We start from the raw sequence: 23382 nt of genomic DNA on the forward strand, positions 1-23382 counted from the left end.
TAATTACCCGGTGAGGAGAACACGGCGGCGGACGCTTTGAGCAGGCAGAGCACTGTCTCCCACGAGTGGGAACTAGCTCAGGAAGTCCTTCAAGAGATCTTCACCCTTTGGGGAACCCCTCAGATAGATCTGTTTGTTACCGGTATCAACCGGAAGTGCGAACTGTGCTACTCAAGGGAATTTCTTCTGAGAGGATCTCTAGGCGACGCGTTGGTGGTGGATTGGGAATTCCCACTGCCGTACGCTTTTCCTACAGTCCCCGTTATTCCTCCAGTCATCAGGAGGTTCGGGAACCGCATTATCCTCATTGCCCGGATTGGGCCAGGAGAACGTGGTATCCGGACCTTCTGGATATGTCAGAGGAGACTCTGATACGTGTTCCGCAAAGGGAGAATATTCTCTCGCAAGAAGGGGGTTGGGTTCTCCATCCAGAGGTCAACACCCTCAACCTTCACGCTTGGTTTCTGAAAGGTTGAGGTACAAGGATTGGGACCTCCCGGATGACATGCTGGAGGTGTTGCTTTAGGCAAGAAGGCCAGCAACAAAATCTCTGTACTGTTGCCGTTGGAATACGTTTTGCGACTGGTGCAGGGAAAAGAATGTTGATCCTTTTCTATGTTCGACTTTGGATGTGCTATCCTTTCTGCTATCATTCGCACACAAAGGTCTTAACATTGGCACCATTTAGGGATATCTAGCAACGGTCTTCATATTCAAGCGCTCATCAGAGGAATGTTCCCACTTCAAAATCCCATTGGTGACTCCATTTCTGAAAGGGCTCACAAATGTGTTCCCACCTTCTGCTTTTCAGGTTCCAGTTTGGGACCTTAACCTGGTTCTAAAATTCTTAATGTGTGCACCATTTGAACCTTTGCACACATGTCCATTGAGGTTGTTAACCTTCAAGGCTATACTGTTGGTTGCTCGAACATCTGCATGTAGAGTGAGCGAGTTGCAGGCACTCTCTTCAAAGCCACCCTTTACCGTATTCCACAAGGACAGAGTTGTATTGAGGGTTAAACCCTCCTTCCTAACTAAATAGTATCAGACTTCTGCTTAAATCAGAAAATCATTCTGCCGGCATTTTATCCTCTGCCGCATCCTAGTAAAGAGGAAGAAAGGCTCCATAGATTGGACTCTACAAGAGCTTTAAGCTTTTATGTGTCTAGGATGTCCAAGTTGCGAGTGGACGACCAGCTCTTTATAGGATATACTGGACGCAAGTTAAGGCGAACTATTTCAAAGTAGACTTTGTCCAGATGGATCATCCTTACGATTTCAGAATGTTAGACTGGCAGGCAAGGTCCCTCCAGAGGGTTTGCGGGCACACTCCACCAGGGTCATGGCCTCTTCCACAGCCCTGCAAAGGGGAGTCCGCATTCAAAACATCTGTGATGAGGCAAGGTGATCATCGTTGCACACGTTTACCAAGCATTATTGCTTGGATACGTCCTACACTCAGGACGTTGCTTTTGGTAAGGCAGTACTTTATTCTGCCCTGTGACAATTTTCATATCTAAATTGTCCACCCTCCTCGAGTCTTGGAAACTGCTTTGGGAGTCTGTCAAAGATGAGGAATACTTTGGAGGACACAATCCATTCGAAGAACAAGTTACTTACCAACTGGTAACGTTCTTTTGACTGGCTGCTCATCCAACGTATTCCTCATCGCCCTCCCATCCTACCCCTCTGTAGAATTTACCATGCTATTACAGCTTTCGTTCCACCAAGGCTGACTACTGCCTGCTTGTACTAACGGGCAACTTTGCTAACACGAGGAGGGGGAAAACAGAACTGAGGCCAACGGGTGCCCTGCGTGCTCCTTCTAACATCCGATGACGTCACCCTCAACGGAGGCCTTTGAGGGACATCGACTTGACACCATCGATGCAGGCTGCCCTCTGCCGAAAACATTTCCGAAGCTGGACATGACATGTCAAAGATGAGGAATACGTTGGAGGAACATCCAGTCAAAAGAACATTACAAGTTGGTAAGTAACTTGTTCTTCTGTGCTAATTTCCTACAACCTTGGAGACCACTGGATCTTTTGCTGGACTTTAGGACTTTTTAATTTTAACCCTAGAGTGAGTGAGCCTTTTTTCTCACTCTCGTGTTTTGACCTGATTTGGATTATGTGTTTCCTTTGTTTTTGGAGTCTGACAAACTCCATAGGCATCTACTTTTTTATGGTGATGCACACCTTCAGTTCAGTGTCACAGAGAAATCCTTTAGATTACTCAAAGTGTAAATACCTTTTCTTATGTGAGCTACTGTTCCCAAGAATAGTAAAGTGAAATTGACTTTACTCACCTTTTCTCTCTGTGGGACCAGCACCCACCTGCTTATGTGGAGTGCGGGGGAGGGGGGTTACTTAGTAGCCCCTTTTCCTATCTACTCATGTAACATTTTTCATGTTACCCTCACTACTTTAAATGGCTGGTGGCAGTGTTTTAATTTTCCTGCCATTGTGCTTTTCTATCGCAGGCTGAATCCTCCGCTGTAGTATAGCACCCATCGGTGACCATTTTGTCAAAATGGCCCCGGTCTTTTTTTGCCATTTTCTCTTTCTTTGGTTTTACTCTGTGTGCCAAAGCAGATTTGAGCCCTTTGTTCGTTTTGCCTTTGGTGGGCTTCGTTACTGAAACCCGCCTCTGGCTCCCGTGTGTCTGGAAGGACAGGAAGTGAGGGAGGTTCCCGAAACTCCCCTGTCCTTTGTCTTTAGGAATGCCTGAATGCACCCAGTCCCGATTGGCAGCTGCGCTACTGTGTGAGTGACAGCTAGTCTGTGCATGAATGGGAGAAACATGCTTAAAAGGCAAGGGTTTGAGAATCTGCCACCAGGGTGGCGCACGGATGGGTTTACTTTCCGTGTAGGCTCCGCGCAAGGGTCCCGAAAAGTGGAGTGAGCCCCCAACACAAGACCCCCCCCCAGCCACAACTTCGACAGATATTAGCGTCGGAAGTGTTCAGGACGCACTGGGAGAAAACCCGAATTGAAACACAGCTTTTTTCATGGAGAAACCCCCCTCTGCATGACTCGGGGCACAAAGGCAGAGAAGGCCTGCGAGCTCCCGCCACGCACTCAAGCGATCACAGAGCCGTGATACGCGCGGTACCAGGGAGAGTTCGGCGACGCACACCGCTGCTGGGGCCCATCGAAAGGCACTTGCACACAGGTACGCCTGGCCCCATGGTGCCCACCTAAATGATTTACAGCCCTTAGGAGGTTTTGCAAAACCTCACTTCTGAGAACACAGGGTCCGGAAGAGGGCCGCACGGATACAGGGTGCCCCCGTGAGGGCACTGCTCTGGAGCGGGCCCAGCTTGCACAGTCTCCGCTGTCGCTTTTGCCACGGGCGCGTAGCGTGGAACCATCTTTGCCCTGAGGCGACGCAGCACCGGCTCTTCCCGGCCCGCCCGCTCAAGTTGTCCCTGCAGTAAGTAGACTCTCCTCCTCCGCCACGAACAGAGCGGGCAGCGGGCCCTCTCTCGGGTCCCATCATGGCTGGAAGGTTGTCCGTGGAGTGGGCCCTGTGATCGACGAAGCGCCTTTCGCAGTCCGCATTCCCCTACGGCGCCCTGCCCCCGATCCTTGTCCCGCGAGGGGTACAGTCACCGGCTGGGTCTGACAATACGGCACTGGGACCTCAGAGGCGGAGCGAGCCACAGCGCCTTGGGCCCCAAAAAAAAGGCGCTAGAAGAATTTACTCAGGCTACAAAGGGCCCAGGGTTGGGCCCCTGTCTGCCAGGGTGTGTGCCCTCCTCAGCTCCCACGCGAACTCGAAAGCTTACTGGATCCAGGAACAGAACTCCAATATTCCGCCTGGAGTGGGCCGCGTGCATGAGGATTGCCTAAGGTGGTCGTACGCAGACCACAAACAGAGGTCTCTCTCCCAGGGGAACCCCCCCGGAGCCTTTCAATGTCCTACAATACAGGAAACTCCTCAATCAAATAAAATAGAAACAAGAAGAACCAAAGGGCATTCAATCACATGAAAGAGGCTGTTTGTTATCGATGCTTTTAACAACATCTTGACTTCGCCACGTTTCGCCACGTTTCGCCACCGGAGGACAAAGCTCATATACACAAGCACATACTTCTCAATTGACCATTCCGGCGGGACAATCTTTCCACACATACCTAAGATTCACACTCCTCATCGTTGAGGTCCCGCCGTCCATGGACCTTAAGGGCAAACTGGCAAAATATAAGTTTACACCAACCCACGGAACCCTGAAGTCGCCCACTGAGTTTGAGATGTCGACTGCAGGGTCTGATGCTGCTGCAACCAAGGCGGATGTCGCTGACCTGCTCACAGGGATGAGAAGCATGAGAGCAGATATAGGCAGCAAAATTGACAAAATTACACAAAGAATGGACAAAATGGAGGATAGGCTGGAACAAGTCGAGCATAACCAAACCTCCCTGAACACGTTGGAGGCCCAAATGGACCACCGCATTGCAGAAATGGAACACAGGGAAGAGGAAGTATGCCTAAAGGTTGATTATCTCGAAAATAGAGAACGCCGTAACAACATACGTGTGTTCGGCGTTCCCGAAAAAGAAGGTGAAACCGACTCCGACCTAAAGAAAACCCTGCACACCATTTTGACGCTCCTTTTTAAAGATGAATCAGTGGACGAACCCAAAATTGATCGCATCCACAGAGCTGGAGGTAGACCAGGAGGCCCGAGATCGGTCCTAGCTCGATTTCAGTTATGCGGACAGAGCCCGGATCTTAGAAAAGGCCAGACACGCTTCACAACTTTTACTGGACGATGCGAATATTTCACTCTATAAAGACTTGTCACTCACATTGGCAATGATGGAGACGTGCTCTCCAATTACAAAGATGCTGAAGGACCAAAGGTGTTCGATACCGGTGGGGCTATCCGTTCTCACTCACCTTTTGAGTGGGAAGGTTCGACAATGAAACTTGTTTCGGAAAAGGACATTGCAGACTGTATAGCTGACCTGTTGGGTCCAGGGATCCTCCCTTGGTGAGTCAAGAAGAGAGGAGAGTGAATGACGCACTAAGGGCCCGCGGCGCAGAAGGATTCAGGGATCCAGGAAATTCCGGAGGATGAACAATTCACAGGATATGGAGCATTAACCTGGATTCCAGACTGTCACACCAGGCCGCACGAGGCAAAGGAGCGGTGGGATGAGTGGTACGGCTGAAGCTGAGCACTCGGGTGCCGCCCGAGGGAGAGTGGAGTGATTTGGGTGTGTCTGATGGGGGAACTTATGCTCAGCACACGCCAACAATGTACTCGACCCCAAAGTCAGACTTCAGATCTAATTGTTTAATTTCTGTCGCACAAACAGTGAATTGGGGCTTGCATGTTTGGGGTGCCCAGATAGAAAAATGAGGTAATACAGACACTGGAACGATGCCTAAGAAGGGGGTCAGAATTCATACTTGTAAGTTTGTTTTTGCTGGATTATGAGCACACTGTTGGGGGCTCACTGTTATATATGTTTACATTAGGATAGGACCGCTTTTTTCGCGGTTTCCATTGGTGGTCCGAGACCGACTGGGTGATGTTAACCTGGAAGGGTCGGACGCCTAATTTAGGGGGGAGAGGAGAGGGGAGGGGAGGGAGGAGAGGGTGGCGTGGGAGAAAGACATATAATGCATCAGAAGACAGACCTGGGGGAGGCGGAAGAATACAAAACGGGAACATGAAGGGACAGAACATGAACTGGACGGGTCAACCCTTGACCTCTTCAGGACTAATTGAGACCCAATTCAAAGAAGATGAACCACACACTGCACTATCAAACATGATCCGGACCATGAAGCAGACGACTTGGCCATTTACATACTCGCACGAAGCTCGAGATGTCACCTATATTCTCTAACGACACATTACCCATATGCACACTTAATGTGAAGGGTTTGAACTCCCGCACAAAACGATCCATGGTGGCCAGAGAATTCAAGAGATCAAACATAGATATTCTATTTCTCCAATAAACACGATACCAAAGGGGTGAAGAGAAAGTGATCCCATCTCACGAGGTAGGCTCTTCCTTCTGGAGCTCTAGTATCTTTAAAAAGGCAGGAGTGGGGATCCTAACTCGCAAAGGCCTCCGGATGACAACTCTTGAGACATGGTCGGACAAGGAAGGAAGGGCTCTCATAGTTGTGGGAAACATTCGAGGCACAATTGTCACCCTTGCCACACTTTATGCGCCTAACCAAGGGCAGAATAGGTTCCTCCACAAAATCACTGAGAAGGTTTTTAGCATGGCTAAGGGACACATAGCTCTTGGTGGAGACTTTAATACGTGGATGGATAGTTCTGTGGATAGACAAACTAGAGCCGATGCACATGACCCACCCACCTCCCAAGATGAAGCTGAAATCAAACTAACCCTTGACCTATATGACCTCACTGACAGTTGGCGCCATTTGCATCCAGCGGACAGAGGCTTCACTTTCCACTCCCTCTCCCACGACACGCTTACGCGTATCGATTACATCTTCCTCTCTGATGGCCTCCTGCGCATACTTCGTGCGGCGAATATACACCCCGCCGCCTGATCGGACCACAATATGGTTACGGTGGACATATGCTGGAACGACCTGGCCCCCCGGAACACTAAATGGAGATTTAACGACTCTTTATGGGCTGTCTCGGTTTTCAAAGAAACTCTTGAAACCGAGATCGAGCAATTCTTTGTTACCAATGACACAGGAGAGGTTGGGAAGACATCCGTATGGGAGGCAGCCAAGGCCACCTGGAGGGGAGTGATCATTAGGGAAGGGCCCCCAAAAAAAAAAGAGAACGCTCCCTGATAGAAAAGAATATTAGGGAGAAGCTCTCTACAGCCCAAAAACTGGCACAGTCCTCCCCATGTGAGAGATCCAAGTATTTTGCTGAAGCCAGACGGCTCAGAGAGGAGCTGAAAATACTTATTGTGGGCAAAACAACTCAAAGCCTACAATACCTCAAACAAAAATATTATGAAAAGGGCGACTAAGCAGACGCCCTCCTGGCAGCTCGTCTCCGAGCACAGAAGGCAGAAAGATGGGTTGACCTCATAGAGAGGACAGATGGCACCCTCACAGATACGATATTAACATCCCCTTGATGGGATACAAGAAGCATTTGCCTTCTTTTATGAAGATTTATATACATGTGATCCCCCCTCCCTTAGGAAATATTGATACATACCTTAAGGAGGTGCGGATCCCCACACTCGTATCCATGGAGGCCGAATCCTTAGATACTCTAGTCACAGAATAAGAAGTTACAGAAGCCATAAAACGGCTAAAGACGGGAAAGGCCCCGGGAGACAATGGTTTCACGCCCTGTTTCTCCACATTCATCCGCCCCTTCCTTGCATCCCTGTTCAACCACATCTTTGACACAGGCCAAGCCCCCCCGTCCTTCTCTCAGGCCCTTCTCGCTGTCATTCCGAAGGAAGGTAGAGACCCCAAATACTGTAGCTCTTATCGCCCTATCTCTCTTCTTAACATTGATGCTAAAATATTTGCCAGAGTCATTGCGGCCCGGCTTGAAACACACTTACCACGTCTAATACACTCAGATCAAGTTGGCTTTGTTATTGGGAGACAGGGCGCGGATACCATGAGGAAAACACTTCATTTAATGCATGAAGCACAGGGAATGGGAGGGGATCCGTCCCTTCCGTCACTAGATGCCGAGAAGGCCTTCGATAGGGTGTCGTGGGACTTCCTAGAAAGGGTATTAGTTTGGAATGGGTTGGGGCCGAAGCTCCGCCGCGCCATTAAAACACTGTACACCTCTCCCACAACATGAGTGACAGTGAACGGAGGCTATTCACGATGGTTTCCCTTGGAAAGGGGAACAAGGCAGGGCTGCCCACTGTCAGCGATATTATTTGTGCTGTCCCTTGAGCCGTTAGTGCAAAAATTAAGACAAGATGGTAGAGTTAAGGGAATCACAGTTGGAGAACGTGAATATAAACTGGGCCTCTACGCTGACGATATCTTATTACATTTAACTGATCCCTTAAATTCTGTCCCGGCTGCAATCAACATAATTGAAGAATATGGCGAACTGGCCGGCCTGAAAATCAACACCGGGAAGTCTATCCTCCTCCCAATTGATAAAAGTAGAGATTCCGCGGCGGAACGCTTCACTCCCTTAGGAGTAAAGGTCAGCCTCTCCACACTCCGATACCTGGGCATCAAAGTTATTCGTGACCTGGAATCCCTATACAAAGCTAACTTCCCTCCATTATCACATGCCCTTCAAAAGGATATCCAAAGGTGATATGATATGATAGGTTATTTATAACGCGCTTAATACCCAGAGGTTTCTAAGCGCGGACCCGGGGATCGAACCTGTGGTGGTACGTGTCGTCTTGCTTCCAAGGCAAGCACGTTGCCCCTGGGCTATCCTCCCGAGACTGGTGGTCCAAGCTTACCATCTCTTGGGTGGGCCCTTTAAATGCAATAAAAATGGTGATTCTCCCTAAAATACTCTACCTGTTCCAAATGCTTCCCATCAAAATGCCCCAAGAATATTTCACGTATACCAGAAAGTCTCTTTTAACCTTCCTGTGGCAAAGTCAAAAGCCTAGAGTCCCCAGATCTTTGCTCCATCTCCGAAAGGACAATGCAGGGGTAGGCCTCCCATAAATAGAAACATATTATAGAGCAGCCCAACTCTGTGTCCTCGTTCCGCACGTCAGGCAGCAGTCAGAACCACAATGGATAGCCCTGGACAACTATCATCTCCGTCCTTAAATCTTGGGTGAATGGCTGTGGGTTCCGGGGGCCCAACTACGTAATAGCATCAAAACTCACCCCATTATTGGTACAATATGGGCAATATGGAAGCCAGGCAAGAAAATGGTGGGAGTTACGACCTGGCCCTCTCCACTGGGACACCTTTGGTCACCAGGGATCCGAGATGCAATCCCGGACCCAGGGAGCTTTGAGACCTGGTAGGATGCAGAATTAGAAAGGGCGGGTCAACTGTGGAGAAATGGCACCTTTATCACTATCCAGGAGCTTCAGGAGGCACTCGGTATAGGCCCGCTTTCGGTCTTCTTATACCTGAGACTCAAGGGGGTGATGACAAGGGCGATATGGAAACACCAGTTAAAAAGGGACTTCACCCCATTTGAAAGAATTCTTAACACATGCACGAGCTCTAGAGGTTTAATAAGTGCAATGTACTTGGCATTGATTAAGGTCGATATTATACCATCCCTCACACTCAAGGACAGATGGGAAGCGGATATGGGCAGACAGATCTCACAAAAACTATGGCTACAAATATGTAGACGAATGGCAAAATCATCTATATCTTGCCAATACAAACTACACGCTGTCAAGTTGATGTATAGATGGCAATATGACCCAATCCGGCTTGCCAAAATGTACCAAGGGGTAAGCCCATACTGCTGGAGGGGTTGCGGGAAGCGGGCCGACTATTGGCATATGTGGTGGGGATGTGCAGTGGTCCAAGCCTACTGGTCAGAGGTTCTCAGTTGGATCAGGGAATTAGATGATGATGAAAGGGAGAAACAACCACTGTTGATTCTGTTTGGCCTGATTGAGACAGACGACACGACCATGAAGGCACCCAAAATGATACAAGGTCTATTGATGGCCGCAAGAGCCTGTCTCACCATGGTATGGAAGAGAGCCACGCTCCCTAGCAAAACTGAATGGCTGGGTGTTGCCCTGAACATATATAGAATGGACAGCCTGACTGCAGCCCTACATGGGGATCGCACCACAGTTGAGAATGCATGGTCTGAATTTCGTGTTAAATATGTTGTATGAAAGGAATGTGTGCAAAGCGTTACTACATTCAGAGACAATCTACTCAATGGTCGACGTTGTCTGCTATGCCAAATTCATAGGTTATATTGTGCTTGTGTGCCCCATGTCATAGATATAAGAATGGTTCAGATGTAACAATTGGTCTCTTCTAGCTCTCCAGACGGCACTATGTGAAAAGTGGGGAGGTGGCGGGGTGAAGGTAATTGGTTTTGATGATGCTATTAGAAACTTATGTGATCTCCAAAGACTTTATATGCTTTACACACGATTGTTCTTTTTGTGAAAACTCTATTATATGACTAGTTGGTGGAAAATGCCTGTAAATGATTGTCAAACTTCTACCGTTGCAAAACTAATAAAACTGAAATAAATAAAAAAAAAAAAAAGGCAAGGGTTTTGGGACTGGAGACAGTCAACCACTGGGAAGAACAACCCGACTAAGAACATGTGAACGAAGCTTGCTGCATCTTCCTGGACCTTTGAATCACACAGTGAAGGCCTGCTGCTATGCTGAAACTCCTTTTTCTGATCGTCAAGAGAAGATCCGGAATGGAGGACTTCTTCCCTTGGGTTAGTGGGACCAACTAACCCTGAGGCTAACTCCACTGCACCATCTTCTTCCTCATCTGGCTGTACTTATTTGCTGCTGCAGGAACCGAGTGCCAGGGGTTGAGAAATCTGTAGGCTAGTGCAACGTCTGTGAACAAGCCAGAAGCTCCAGGATTCTCCCCAGGACCCTCCAGAAGCAAGACAACCAGAGCTAGAGTCCCCTCACCAGAGTGCAAGACCCAAGGAGTGAAGGCAGCCCAACCAGTATGCAAGATCCCCGGTGGTGCTCTTTACCGAGCGATGAAACCTCAAAGTGCTGCTGATCTGAAAAGAGCCTGTAGCTGCCGCTGACCTCCGAATTCCTGTCGCAGGAGTCCTCCAGCCACCCTCCCTCTTGTCCCCACGACTCAGGCCCAGGAACCCAGGATCTGCATTGCTGCAACCAGCTAGAAGCCAGCTGGACCACTCTTCTTCTAACCAAAGGTACTGTTCTGACTTGGTGTACTTGCCTCAGTGTCTTTAGCTTTGCTCTTTTCAGTGGAGACTTTCAGTAGCTACCTTGCTAGAGTTGATTTCAGCTCTACCCATCACAAGTGTAACAGCTTGTGACCCTACAGTGATTTTTCTTCAACAAACACTCTAACTTTGGGCAACACTTTGTCATCTATGAAGTGCCTCAACTCCATAGACTGTGCTCCAATTAACTTTGGCTGTCATGGCTCCCTGCAGCCTCTTCTAGTCCATTTGACTTACTGTCCATCATAGGTGATAACTTGGGTTCTAACTATTGTTGCTGGGAAAGGTTTTTATCTAGACTTCATTGGAAGATTGAAAGTGCTCATATGCGCTGACAACCTTTTTCCTTCCCTTAACCTTTCCTTTCTACCAACCGCAGAATCTACAAAGTGTACTAGTGATATATAAATGTAATTACTGTCCTAGTTGGTGAAGTCACCTCAGGGTGTATTAATTATGTAAGAAGCATCTGTAAAGAGTATCTACTAGCTTTGTGTTGATTCTGGAAAAGTAATTTAAAATACATTTGATTGTTACCTATATTGCCCTTTTTAAAGAATGCATATTTAAAAACTACTGTTACATATATAATTATTTATAATAAAAACCTTGAGTACAAGTGCTACTTGTATTGGTGGATTTCATTGCTACAGCTCACATTTACCCCTCTTGAGATAATCCTGGTTGCTCAGTCACACTAACAACTTTTATAGTACAGGCCGATACCAAAAGGTGGCTTACCTAATACCAAGAAGACAAGTGTTGTGTAGTCTCCCACAGGGTTCCTACATCAATTCTTGCCTAACAATCGGTCCGCTCATTCTCAGCTGAGCTTGCAGACAACCTGCTCCGGAGGAATCTCATGGTGTCCATATGGCTGAAGACAATTGAGGGACCCAGATGTCGGATCACACAAATAGTAATCGGCAACAAAACACCTAAACTAGGCGCTAAAAGTGTTTAAACTGAAAGAAAATAGCTATGCAGACCAGTGAGGTGACAAAAACCATTTTCTATGCCCAAGGCAAAGGCAGCCTCCATGAAACCAGCAGGAAAGCATGGCACTGAATTGGTCGGTGCAAGGGTTCAAAGAAAGCCACCGAAATTGAGTGCTTGAAAAGATACATATGCACAATGCCCCCCCCCCATGTTCACACACACTCCGACTTCTCCTCTCTGCTCTACTCTCCACTCTCTACCCCCCACTCTCCTCTCTATTCTCCTACTCTTCCCCTTTACTCTCCTCTCGATTCTCCTCTCTCCTTTCTACGCTCCTCTCTACTGGCCACCCTCCACTCTCTTCACCTACTCTTCTCTCACTTTCATTCACCTCTCACACTCCCTCACATGCTCCTCTTGCTCTCACTCACTTCTAGTCTGCCACCACTCGGGTGTTCTAGCAACGATTCACTCATTCTTACCATCCATTTCTTCTTTTTCACAACCAACACTTCACCTGCAACCAGTGTTCCAGATAAGCTCTTGAGGTGGGAGTATTTTGCTCTCCATTCTTAAAGTTTGAGAGTAAATACAATTTAAAAGGAGTACAAATGAGTTTTGTCTCCCACAAAAGATGTGAAAATCAAGCCTGACGCATCCAAAAACTTAACTGTTTGGAAATCAATATGCATCAGTGGTCCGCATCATGGCATAAAAGCAGTTTTATCTTAAATTAATCTCTTAAGTACCAGAGACGAGTATGCTCGTCCTTTTTTGCATAGACTTGCATAATAGCCTGGCACTTATAAATGAGTGTGATGTAGAACAAACTCACTCTCCCAAATTGAGCAGATGGGCACTAACACTGTGAGCTTCAAAGATTGGATGCAAAGAATAGGTACAATGGCAGTATAAACCTTTGAACACTTCACAAATACAAAACGGGAGCCAATGAGGCTTCCCTCACACAAACCTAAAAGGCGAATCGGGGCAACAGCAGTTCAAGATGTCAATCGGCAGAACAGGTGGAGTCGATCTGTGCAAGTTAAACAAGGGTAGAAGATACCCACACAGAACAGATACTGATTGGGTCTATAGAAAGGGTGCAACATAGGCTTCAAGAGTGCACACTCCCTACTTGTATACAAATGGTATGCCGTGAACCACAGTAGATCATTCTTTCCTCACTTGTAACGGGAACGTCATTGGTCTGAACAGTACATTTTGAGATTTGTACCTTCTGTTTCTCATTTTGAACCCTTATCTGCCACATGCAATTTACCTATACCACGTATGTGCTAGGTGAAAATGTTTGTGTTACTTGACCCTGAATCAAATTTCTACAAGAATGTTATGTTTGACCCTCATGGAGCACGTCAAATTTTTGTATAACTGCTGACTTGTTAATTATGCTAGTTTCAAACCTGTGAATTTTAAGGTGTCATGTCTCATCAGCATGCTTTAGTAATAGTGATCACTTTTGGACCTTAAAATATCACACTATATATTTTATGTGGTACTTAGGAAAAATCGTTATCCAATTTCTGTGCTTTTTAATCTTCTAGGCGAGTGTGGTTTTCTTTTGGCCTCTTCCATAACATCACAGTGATGTCCAGCCAACAAGTAACAAGGGCTATTATGGAAGGCAGTTTTGCTTAAAGGCTGTAAGAAGGGTCTTGCACAGCGTAACCAATGCCATTTTGATAGCTTCTTAGCTCGTAGGGAACTGCAAGAGATGGGCTGCATTAGAGAATTGTGGAAGTCTACCCCATTCCTGCCAGAGTCCCACCAACCTTAATCCTCCCTCATCTACAGATTCCTAACTCGATCATCCAGTAAATCCAGATCATCAAGTTGCCTGCAACAACACCAACCAGTGAGTGCAAACTGCTGGTCTCAATGTTTTCTGCTTTTTTGTTGGTCCCTACCTGCCTACATGCTTGCATTCACCTGCGGCTCTCCTATACCCCACGGACACAATCATTTCTTACCTACTCTTGCTCCCTACTGTCTCCATACCACTATCCTAGTGCCCCCAAGCACGCTTGTCTCCCCCTCCTCCTGATCAACCATCCAATCTTCACCCTTTATCCCATGAACATCTTAATCTTTAACCATCTAACTCCCCCAGTGAAATCAGCTAAGCTTGTTGCCTTTCTTTGATTATCATCAGGTATCAAAAAATGAGGTACATCCATTGATTGAGTTAGAAACCCACCAATCACTCCCTATTCTCTCTACCTGCCTATGCAGCAAAACGTCTGTCGTTGGAAATAATTTTTGTGACCAGGTTTATTAATAAATCTCTAGTTTTGGGGGAACTATCCCAAGTCAAAGCATTACATTATTACACCTTTATTGACAAAACCTACTTTGGGCCCAGAGATCCCCCAGAAATATCGACCTATTGCAGGTCTTTCCTGGCCCGCAAAGATCCTTGAGAAGGTGGTCACTGGCCAGCTGCAGGAATTTGTGGAATGATAATTATTGTTGGACACCTTTCAGTCGGGCTTCAGACCTAAGTTTGGAACTGAGACTGCCCTATTGTCAGTTCAAGATGATTTATTAGAGGCCGCAAGCTTTCACTTTTGGTTATGCTGGGCCTATCCACAGCCTTTGATACGGTGAACCATCATATTCTCCTTGATCGATTGCGAGGGATGGGTAGGGTCTCCGACCATGCCATTGGTTGGTTTGAATCATTCTTGACAAATCGTCAACAGCAGGCCAGGTTGGGAGAGTTTTTTTTTTTTTGAGTGGTGTACCACAGGGATCCTCCCTCTATTGTTAAATTTGTACATGCGCCCCTTGGTGGAGATTGAGACGCAATGGATGAGTTCCCATTCCTATGCTGATACTCAAATCTTCATCAGGATTGTCAATTTTGACGAAGCTTTTATAAAAATTAAACCGTGCCTGTAGGAAGTTAGTCAATGGATGTTTGATAATCGGCTCCGATTGAATGCAGCCAAGACCAAGCTCATTCTGTTTGGACCAACACATTTACTTACCGTTGCCAAGGAACTGCCTATACCGACCCTCTTGGTAACCAATCTTAGATTTGTTTCCAAGGTTCCTTGTGTGCGGCAGGATAACCTTGGCAACAAAGGTCAGGTTGGAGCCAAGTTTCAGGCAGTCTATTACTCGCTGAGACTTTTACGGCAGGTTCTCCCAACGTTCCTAACAATGATCATGCCTTTGTGGTGGGCGCTTTAACAAACGCACATCTGGATTATTGTAATAGCCAGTTGATGGGCATCCCATCTAAACCAGCCCAGAGGCTTCAAAAAGCCATGAATCCGGCAATCAGAATGTTTTTCAGGCTGGGCAAAACAGCCCATGTCTGCCCTTCCTGCTATGCCTTGCACTGGTTTGCAGTGGATGAGCCTATTAGATTAAAGTGGCTTGAATGGATTGGCTCTAGCATATTTGAGAGACACGATTCAACGCTATTAACCAATGAGATTTCTACAATCCAGAAATTGTGGAACATGATTCCCAAAAAAATCGGGATTCTTGAATCACTATCAATTTCGCAAGGCTCTCAAGACGTTTCTCTTTAAATAAAGTTTTTGTCATTGCTGATTCTTTTGTACCCCGGTTATGGGCTTAGTTCTGCTCCGTCTGAATTTATTGTTCCAACTGCACCGCTATACGGTTTGGTCCATCAAGAGCGCTATATGAATGCCTAAATACAAATGCAATACAACCACAGGAGACAAAAAGGTGCCATTCTTGCTCCCATCTAATCTATCTTTCTGATCTCCCCTCTAGCACTGCAGACGCCGCCTCCTCAAACCGCAATACACTACTCTTATCCTCATATCCTGGAATGCTCAGTCAGTATGTAAGAAAACCTTTCTTTCTGATCACTTTGACTCTCGCAATCTGCTGATCTCAATCACAGGCATACCTGAACTCTGCCAACACTGCTGCTTTATGCTCTGACTCCTCCACCTTTATCCACTCCTTCCGCTTGACAAAGGGTGGGGTCAGGAGGGGTGGCTTCATGATCATTGTGCCCAATTCCTTGTCTGGCACCTTCTGACACCTCTCTCCCTATTAATGCTACTCGGATCCTGTCATATACGCTCCTCCTTAGCTGTCAATCAGCTGTCCCACTCATCTTCCCTGATCATGACAATTGAGTGATAGGGAAACCTCTGTTGCACTTATGAAAGATTTCAACCGCCCTAAAATTCCCTCAACCCTACCAACTTGTACTAGTGTCTCCTTTCTGACCTCTACAACATTCCCACTCACACCCTGGTATTCTTTCGCTCGTTCAACCCTTATAACCTCACTATCTAGTATTCCCCATCTGACCACACACTTATCTCCTTCAATGTCTCTGTCCCTCCTCCAATCTCCCTCTAAAGCAGTGGTCTTCACACTTTTTTGTCCTGGGCCCCCTTGAGCAGAATTTGGGCTGGCTGGGCCCCCCAAAAAATGGCAAATGGTCAGTATGTACAAATAGCTATGAACTATTGCGCTCTGTCAACGCACCCTACTCCCAGTATAGACCCTGGGCTCCCACATCTGCTCCCCTCAGTCGCTGTGCTCCCTCATCCCACTCCTACACAGTCCCTGGGCTCTTCCCACCCCATCAAAGACCCTGGGCTCTCCCCGCCCTACTCCACCACTATCCCAATGCTCCCACTCATCCTGCTCCCACAACAGTCCCTGGAATCCCCCACCCCGTTCCCAAAACAGTCAGAGGGCCAGTAGGAGCTGGTGATTTTTTTAAGATGAGGGGCATAAATATTTCCGACAAATCAACCAATCAAGGGGCGTTCCATGACTTTATTTGAGAGCATGTGTTAAAAAAAAAAAGAAGAAAATGGGTAAAAAGCCAAACAGTTTGCAATTGGCACTGGGGGGGGCGAAGGGGGAAAGCATGATATTTTTGACTGGACATCTATGATAGATAAAAATAAAACGTCCCCTGGGCTCCACAGCGCCTCAGGAGGAGAGCTGATTTTGGCAGGTGTGTATATGTCTTTGTTGTACAATCTCTCCCCCCTCCCCCTGCCAAAATCAGCTCAATGGACCAAAAGAAAACGCACACACTCACACAGCAATCAATCTATCATTCATACGAGCACCCATCACCATACACTCACTCATAACACAAGCATGCATGCATCCATACACATATTTAAATAAATAATAAATTAACATAAGCTTACCTTCTGCAGGGGCCTGCTCGTGGGTGCTGAAATGCCCCACTCCAGGTCGCTCTGCCCCTATGTGCGTGAAGGCGCAGTAGCTCCACCTCGCACATACAGACACGCAGTGCCTCAGCCAACATTACCAATGAGCTATACAAGGCTGGCGAAGCGAAACTCCCCCAGCCTTGCATGGCTCAGTCAGCATGTGCGGCTGGGGAACTGAACTGTCAAAGGGGAATCAATGTTTCACTTTGACAGTTCAATCAGCCCAGGAGCACTCCCTCAGCTGGAAAAAGCAGCTGAGGGGGTGCTCAGTGTTTCGAGAGGGCCACTGGGTGGACGCCCCTCACCCATTATGGATGAACTGCCAGGCTTGGACAGGCCTATAGGGCACTAGGGCAATGCCTGTACATAAAAAACGCAAAATGCTAGTGTATGACAGTCTAAATGGGCCACTTTGTATAGCCATTTTGATGAGTTACTTCACTATGCAGCTAGTAGTTTTGACCATTGTTGCTGAATAAATATTCTTTAAATATCACAATTTGCTTACATTTTAACAAAAAACATCCCCTTGGGTACTATTCAGTCTGTGACTAAAGGAATGAATATACATTTGCAACTGCAGGCCACTTTTTCAGTGGTGCCTGAGACAGTTTTATGGTCCAGTCCGACCATGTGAGCTGCCCCAACTCATATCCTCCAACCTAAAAATGTTACTTTTCATGCTGGGCTCTCGTGCGCCCCAGTTTGAAGACCTCTGCTCTAAAGTGACTCGCTAGCCCCCTGTGTGGCTTTGGTACAACTCTTCCTACTACTCCGCCCTCCTTCTAAACCCTTATCTATTGAGCAAGCCATGATTTCAACCTCGCTCTGACCACTGCCTTCATAAATCTTTCTTTCAAACCTTTGTGCCCTCTACTCTGCACCCGTAAACTGGATTACACCTGGGATTCACCAGCTTAAAAACCACCATGCTCCTTCACTTCTTCTGATGGCTCATATTTTGCCCCTCTTGCACCCCCTACACTTCTGACAGCATACACAAAGACCATCCTTGAACACCTGTCTATTTTAGACATAGAGGAATGTTATACTTTCACCCTTCAATTCTCCTTGCACCCCCCTTTTTTTTTTATACCCCACAGGTTATGCTGGCACCTTCTTGCCCTCAACTATAGCCTCCTCACTTTCAGCTAATGACTTGGCCATCTAATTTTTCTCTGAAGCTCTACGATCCATGATAACAAGTCTTCCCTCTATTTCCATATTCTTTATCACCCCCTCCAGTCTCCACTACCTCTCTCCTCTAGCCTGTGCTCACTTTTTCTCTCCACCTCACCTCCAGAGCGGACTTCCATCCTCAAGACTGCCAGCCACTGCCATATTCTTGTTGACCCAATTAACCCCACAAGCCTTCAAGGTGTTTGCATCATTAAATTGTTCTCCTCCCTCTCCCTCTTGAGTCAGTGATTTTCAAAAAGATCATGAATCACCTTGAAAGTAAGGATCTCTACTACCCACTTACATCTGGAATCTGTAGCAATCGTTGCACAGACTGCATTTACCCACACCAGTGACTCTCTTCATCCTCATTCTCCAGGACCTTTCAGGTGTCTTTAACCCAATCGACCACCTCTCCTGCTAACGCTTTCTAACCTTGGAATCCATGACCCTGCTTTCATTTGGAGTGCTCCGTACCTCTAACAGTTCCCTATCTATTTACTGGATCACAGGCCCATCTGATCATATTGTTCTTCTAGTAGGTGTCCCTAAATGCTCGGACCGGTGCCCACACCTTTTCATGTTCCGCACCTCCTCCCTCAGTAAACCTTTCTTCTCTTTTGGATTCTCCTACAACACCTTTGTGAAAAATAGGCAAATCAACTCCTCCCACCCCTTTTTCATGCCTGAACTCTCCCTTATGGTCCTAATCAGCCCCCTTCCACTTGATGGCTGTTTGCTGTCTTCTCAACTCTTTCTCACAGATGGCACAAGAATCACTTAAATTCTCAGAGGCAGTTCAAGGGTTTTTATTGAAAAATCAATGGGCACTTCGGCCATCCCCTTCTCCTCTCTCTAAGCACCTCCTCCCTAACCCAGACGTCCTTCATCCCAGGTTAGTGCATATCGATTTTCTTCCTCAGTATTGTGATGAATCCGATGGAGTCGTCACCGTTTTCCTGACGGGACCTCCTCCCATGTAGCCAGGGCACGGCAGCCACTACTTGATCATGACCCTGGGGGGCGGCTTTATGTGGGAGTATCACATGGGGGGGGGAGACAACCTGCGGGGAGAACATTATTTCATCGGATGAGACCTGGTATCCCCCCTTTTCCCTTGAGGTTAACCCCCTGTACCGTATGTCCTCATGGCATATTGTCATACGGTTTATAGTGACATTTTTCGAATGTCACATTTTCGAAATGCCATTTTTTTCAAAACCAAAATGCCGGAAAATAAAAAAAATTGAATGGTTTTTTATTTTATTTTTTACATACCCCCTGTTTTTTTAAACTTTTTTTTACTAACGAAACAAAAATAAAATAAATAATAGATAAACATTCAGAATGTTTTTTTTCTTTCTGCAATTTTGTTTCGACAAAATGGTATTTCAAAAATGTGTTTTCGAAAATTTAACTGAATACCTCGTCATACGTCTCCTCATCCACATATGAAGGGCATTGAAAACCTTATTCCAAGACCCATACGTCAACCTTCCAACTCTGATCTCCCTTGTGAAACTTATGAAAACGCCTGCTCAGGTTCCACATACCAATCACTCAGGACTGACTTGCCCTTGAAAACCATTAAGAATATTTACCCAGGTTTAGTGTGCAAATTGTCAAGAGTTGACTTCCTTTCACATAACTACCCAAATACTGGGACGAGGAAGAGGAACCGAGCAACGCAGAGCAAAGGTGGCCACAAGCCTAAGGAGCATTCTAGTTGTTGGACTCACACACACCTGTGACTGGGGAAATTTAAGTGGCAGAAGCAGAGCAGAGCTGTGTTGCTGGCAGGAGAGAGCTGCGCTTCTCCGTGTGGGTCTACAGTGTGGTGGAGCTGTCGGACTCGAGAGCCAAGAAGAAAGAAGCTGCCAAGAAGAACAGGATATGCTGCGAGACCGCCAGGAGCTGACAATGGGCTTCTGGGCTTTCACATGTGTTAGCAAGTAGCATCTAACTCACCGGACCATGGAACGAAGCAGCCCAGCCCAGCGGAAGCCACGATTGATGTGAAAGCTGTGTGGAAGCAGTTGCGAGAAATAAAGTACCGAAAGACCATCACCGGCTGGCGCTGGAGAATCCAGCACCGCTATCAGTTGCCGGTGAGTCCACTCGGACACAGGGGCATATTGGCACCCAATGTGGAATGCATGTAATTGTAAATTTAAAAAGCTGAGGGAGAGAGTGAGAAAGCTAATTATCAGAAAGATAAAGGAACTGCGAGTGAAAACCTTACAAGTATGTGAATGGATACAGTGCAAGCATATGAAAAACCTGACCAGGATAATATATCCAGCAGAAATATTATCAAATAGAGTAAACTTGCAACTCTGAAAGAGGGTACAGACCGTGTATGAGCAGAAGCTCTGGCAGGAGAGTATACCAGGCAGTTGCAAGAAAGTACCATAGTTGGAGGTCCTCTGAAGAATATATCAGGAATAGGAAAAAGGATTGTGTTAACCAGGAGAGAAGGAGCAAAACCCTGGCAGGAGAGTATACCAGGTATCCTGACGGGGACAAAAGTAGAAACCCAGACAGTTGTCTGTATTAGTGTTGTTGCTGGACAAGAAAGGCACAAGGAACTGCTACTAAATATCAAAGTAAAGACGAATCCAGGGAAAGGGAGTCACCCTCTGGAGCAAGGATCTTTATCCTTGAACTTTTGTGGTGAGTTATTTATTTTTCGTTTTTGAACACTTTTTTGTAAACCACTGAAGGCCAAAGATATTACCACCCTCACCTTAGAATTTAGTTTATTAGCATGTGAGTGTCAGAATAGAACTTTGGACATTCTGACAGACGGATCCTTAGTTTTTGGTTTAGGTAGGGAAACTCCTTGGAGCAGGGTCAGAGAGGCATTTTCCTAACCCCTTTTATTTTCAATAAAAGTCTTGAACCAAAATCATGACTTACTTGTGTCCGAGTTTCATTCCTGACTCCTCACAGTATGCTAGTTACTAAATAAGCTAAGTTGTTAACATAAAGGTACTTGGCCTTATCTCACTAACCACCTCAGGGACTTTGTAGCTTTCCCTACTCGAGCCAGTGTTTCGTGGTCTATGTAGTAGTGCGGAAGTCCAAAGGCTTGCGGTTCCCAATGCGGGCCTCTGTCGCCTTTTAGTTTCTGGAGCGTGGATGGCACAGAGGGTTGACTCGCTCTTCTGCTGCGGCTCTTAGTGCAGGATAACCTTTCTGGTTCTGTAAGAAGCAGAATGAGTCTCGTGAGCATTTGCTGTATGAGGTATGGTGTGAGACAATTGTGGGCTGCATAGAAACAGACTGGCACTAGAGAAGGTGAACAGAAATTCACCCCCCGCAACCCTTTCCCCTAATTGTCACCACCTTCCTCTGTCAGAACTGGCTTTTCCCTTCAACATACTCCCTTTGTGTACCTGTGCCACATTGCATTTTATGATGTGGCGGGTTGGAACGAGGATTCAGACACGTTAAAGACATTTTGACTGATGATTAATAAAATGATCAGAATAAGGCCCATCTCTCCATACTGCTAAAGGGTATACCGGCCTACCTAAATAAATTAAAGGTGCTCGTTGGTCGCCAGGAAGTCTCAAATGAATATGCACACGGTCCAAACTAACTAACCATACCACTATGTTAACTAACTTTAATGAGACCTCTCCTCTTAATTCTAAGGTTTTCTTAGCAATGTCCCTTTGAATAGTCTCCTGACGCCTCCTTGGTTAAGTTCTTGTTATTCGTTTAGAACATACTTAGGTTTGTTTCCCTCTTTAGCGATAGGTTTTCGACAGTTCTCCTTGGTACACTTTCTTCTACTGTGGTCTAAATTTGTATGCCTTTCCAAGTCTTGTAACCCAGGCTTTCTTATTATGGGCGTCTTTTGTTCACATGTGACCTTTCCCCTCTCCTGGGGTTTCTCACTCTCTTTTTTTGGTTCTTAGCATATTTTGATTTCTCATTCATAACTATTCAACTTCATCTCTGGCCTTCCCCACTCTTCCCATGTCATTCGTGCTCGGTCTCTAAATGCCTTTATTTCAGATTTATTTGTTATTCTCCTTATAATATTTTAAACTCCAGTTATACCGTTTTATGTTCTATATCTCATTTGTCTCACTGCAATGAGTTCTTTTCGCTTAATAATGGTATCCGAGCGGCTTCCTGCTTCTTCCATTCTGCCCGTTACCGCCTACTGTGCAGGGGAATGTTGTAGAGCTCGGCACTCTTTCAGGTCCTCTTTCTGCTTCGGCTCTCGTGATTTTTAGTGTTACTGACTTCCGTTCTTGGCTTTCCCTCTCGTTGCTGCCGTGTATGGGTGCAGGCACCAAGGGAGCTTTGGACACTCCCCACTGTGATGGTTTTGGCGCAGTTCGCCAGGCATACTGCACACCACAATGTCTTTGTGGCCATGCCACCACCGGACATAGTATTCTCTTTTCTTGGCTCACAACGGCTTCTCTGTTATCACAAATGCCGGACCTCTGGCATTTTGGACTGGCGCCCTCTACTTGCGTGAAAGTCGCACGTTCTGCGGCACTCTGCTCTGCCTCTCCAAGGCATAGTGATGATAGTGGGCTTCAGCTGGTTAGGGCACTCCTTTCGCTTCTGCTTTGCCTCTCCAAGGCGTGTTGCTGTCAGCGGGCTTCCTCTGCTTGTGATCCTCTTCACTCTACTCGTCCCAGTTAAAAAGAAGTCTCCTTAAGAAGGTAGGTACCTTTTTCCTTTTCAAAAATAATTCTTCATAGCAGGTAGTCCCATATACACTGTTATTGTGGAGGGTCTACAGAGTTCCCCAAAGGAACAGGATTCCTGTCCGCTCACTGGGAGTCTCTCCCAGTGAGGTCCCACTTGCCCAGACCGATAGTCACAGTCTTGTGGAGCGGGTTACCTCCCAAGCCTCAAAGGGGGAGGCTTCCCCTTTGGAGGGGGGAATGAATATCCTCGATTCGCCACAATGATTAATCTACAGTATTTGTGGCTGTTGAGTTTGTTGTGTATTAATAAATGCATTATATTTTTGTAAATATTCCAAATCTATTTGATCGCTTTTTTAAATTATTTCCACACCCACTATTCTTCAGTGCCAATAGAGTTGGTCAGATTTCATTCTCACAAACCACGTTAATTTATCTAAATCGGATTTTTTTGGCACGATATTGTCCCACCCCTCCAAGACACGGACTCCTACCACAATCTCCTCATT

The 23382-nt window shown here is 46.5% G+C and overlaps 1 protein-coding gene across 7 annotated transcripts in view; it reads left to right on the forward strand.

The window, feature by feature from the left end:
- Positions 1–23382, forward strand: part of RNF34 (ring finger protein 34) — a 490473-nt gene that overhangs the window by 236975 nt on the left and 230116 nt on the right. Inside the window, exon 1 of one of the 7 annotated variants that reach the window (XM_069619576.1) lies at positions 15617–15646. The exons of the other annotated variants lie outside the window; for them this stretch is intronic. Within the exon in view, the coding sequence (XP_069475677.1) occupies positions 15632–15646 (15 nt within the window). The 5' untranslated portion in view covers positions 15617–15631. Of the gene's footprint in view, positions 1–15616; positions 15647–23382 lie in introns of those variants that run through there. 7 annotated transcript variants of the gene reach the window in all.

Source organism: Ambystoma mexicanum, chromosome 10 (genome assembly GCF_040938575.1).
Source record: "Ambystoma mexicanum isolate Mex_15411 chromosome 10, UKY_AmexF1_1, whole genome shotgun sequence".
Lineage (NCBI taxonomy): Eukaryota > Metazoa > Chordata > Amphibia > Caudata > Ambystomatidae > Ambystoma > Ambystoma mexicanum.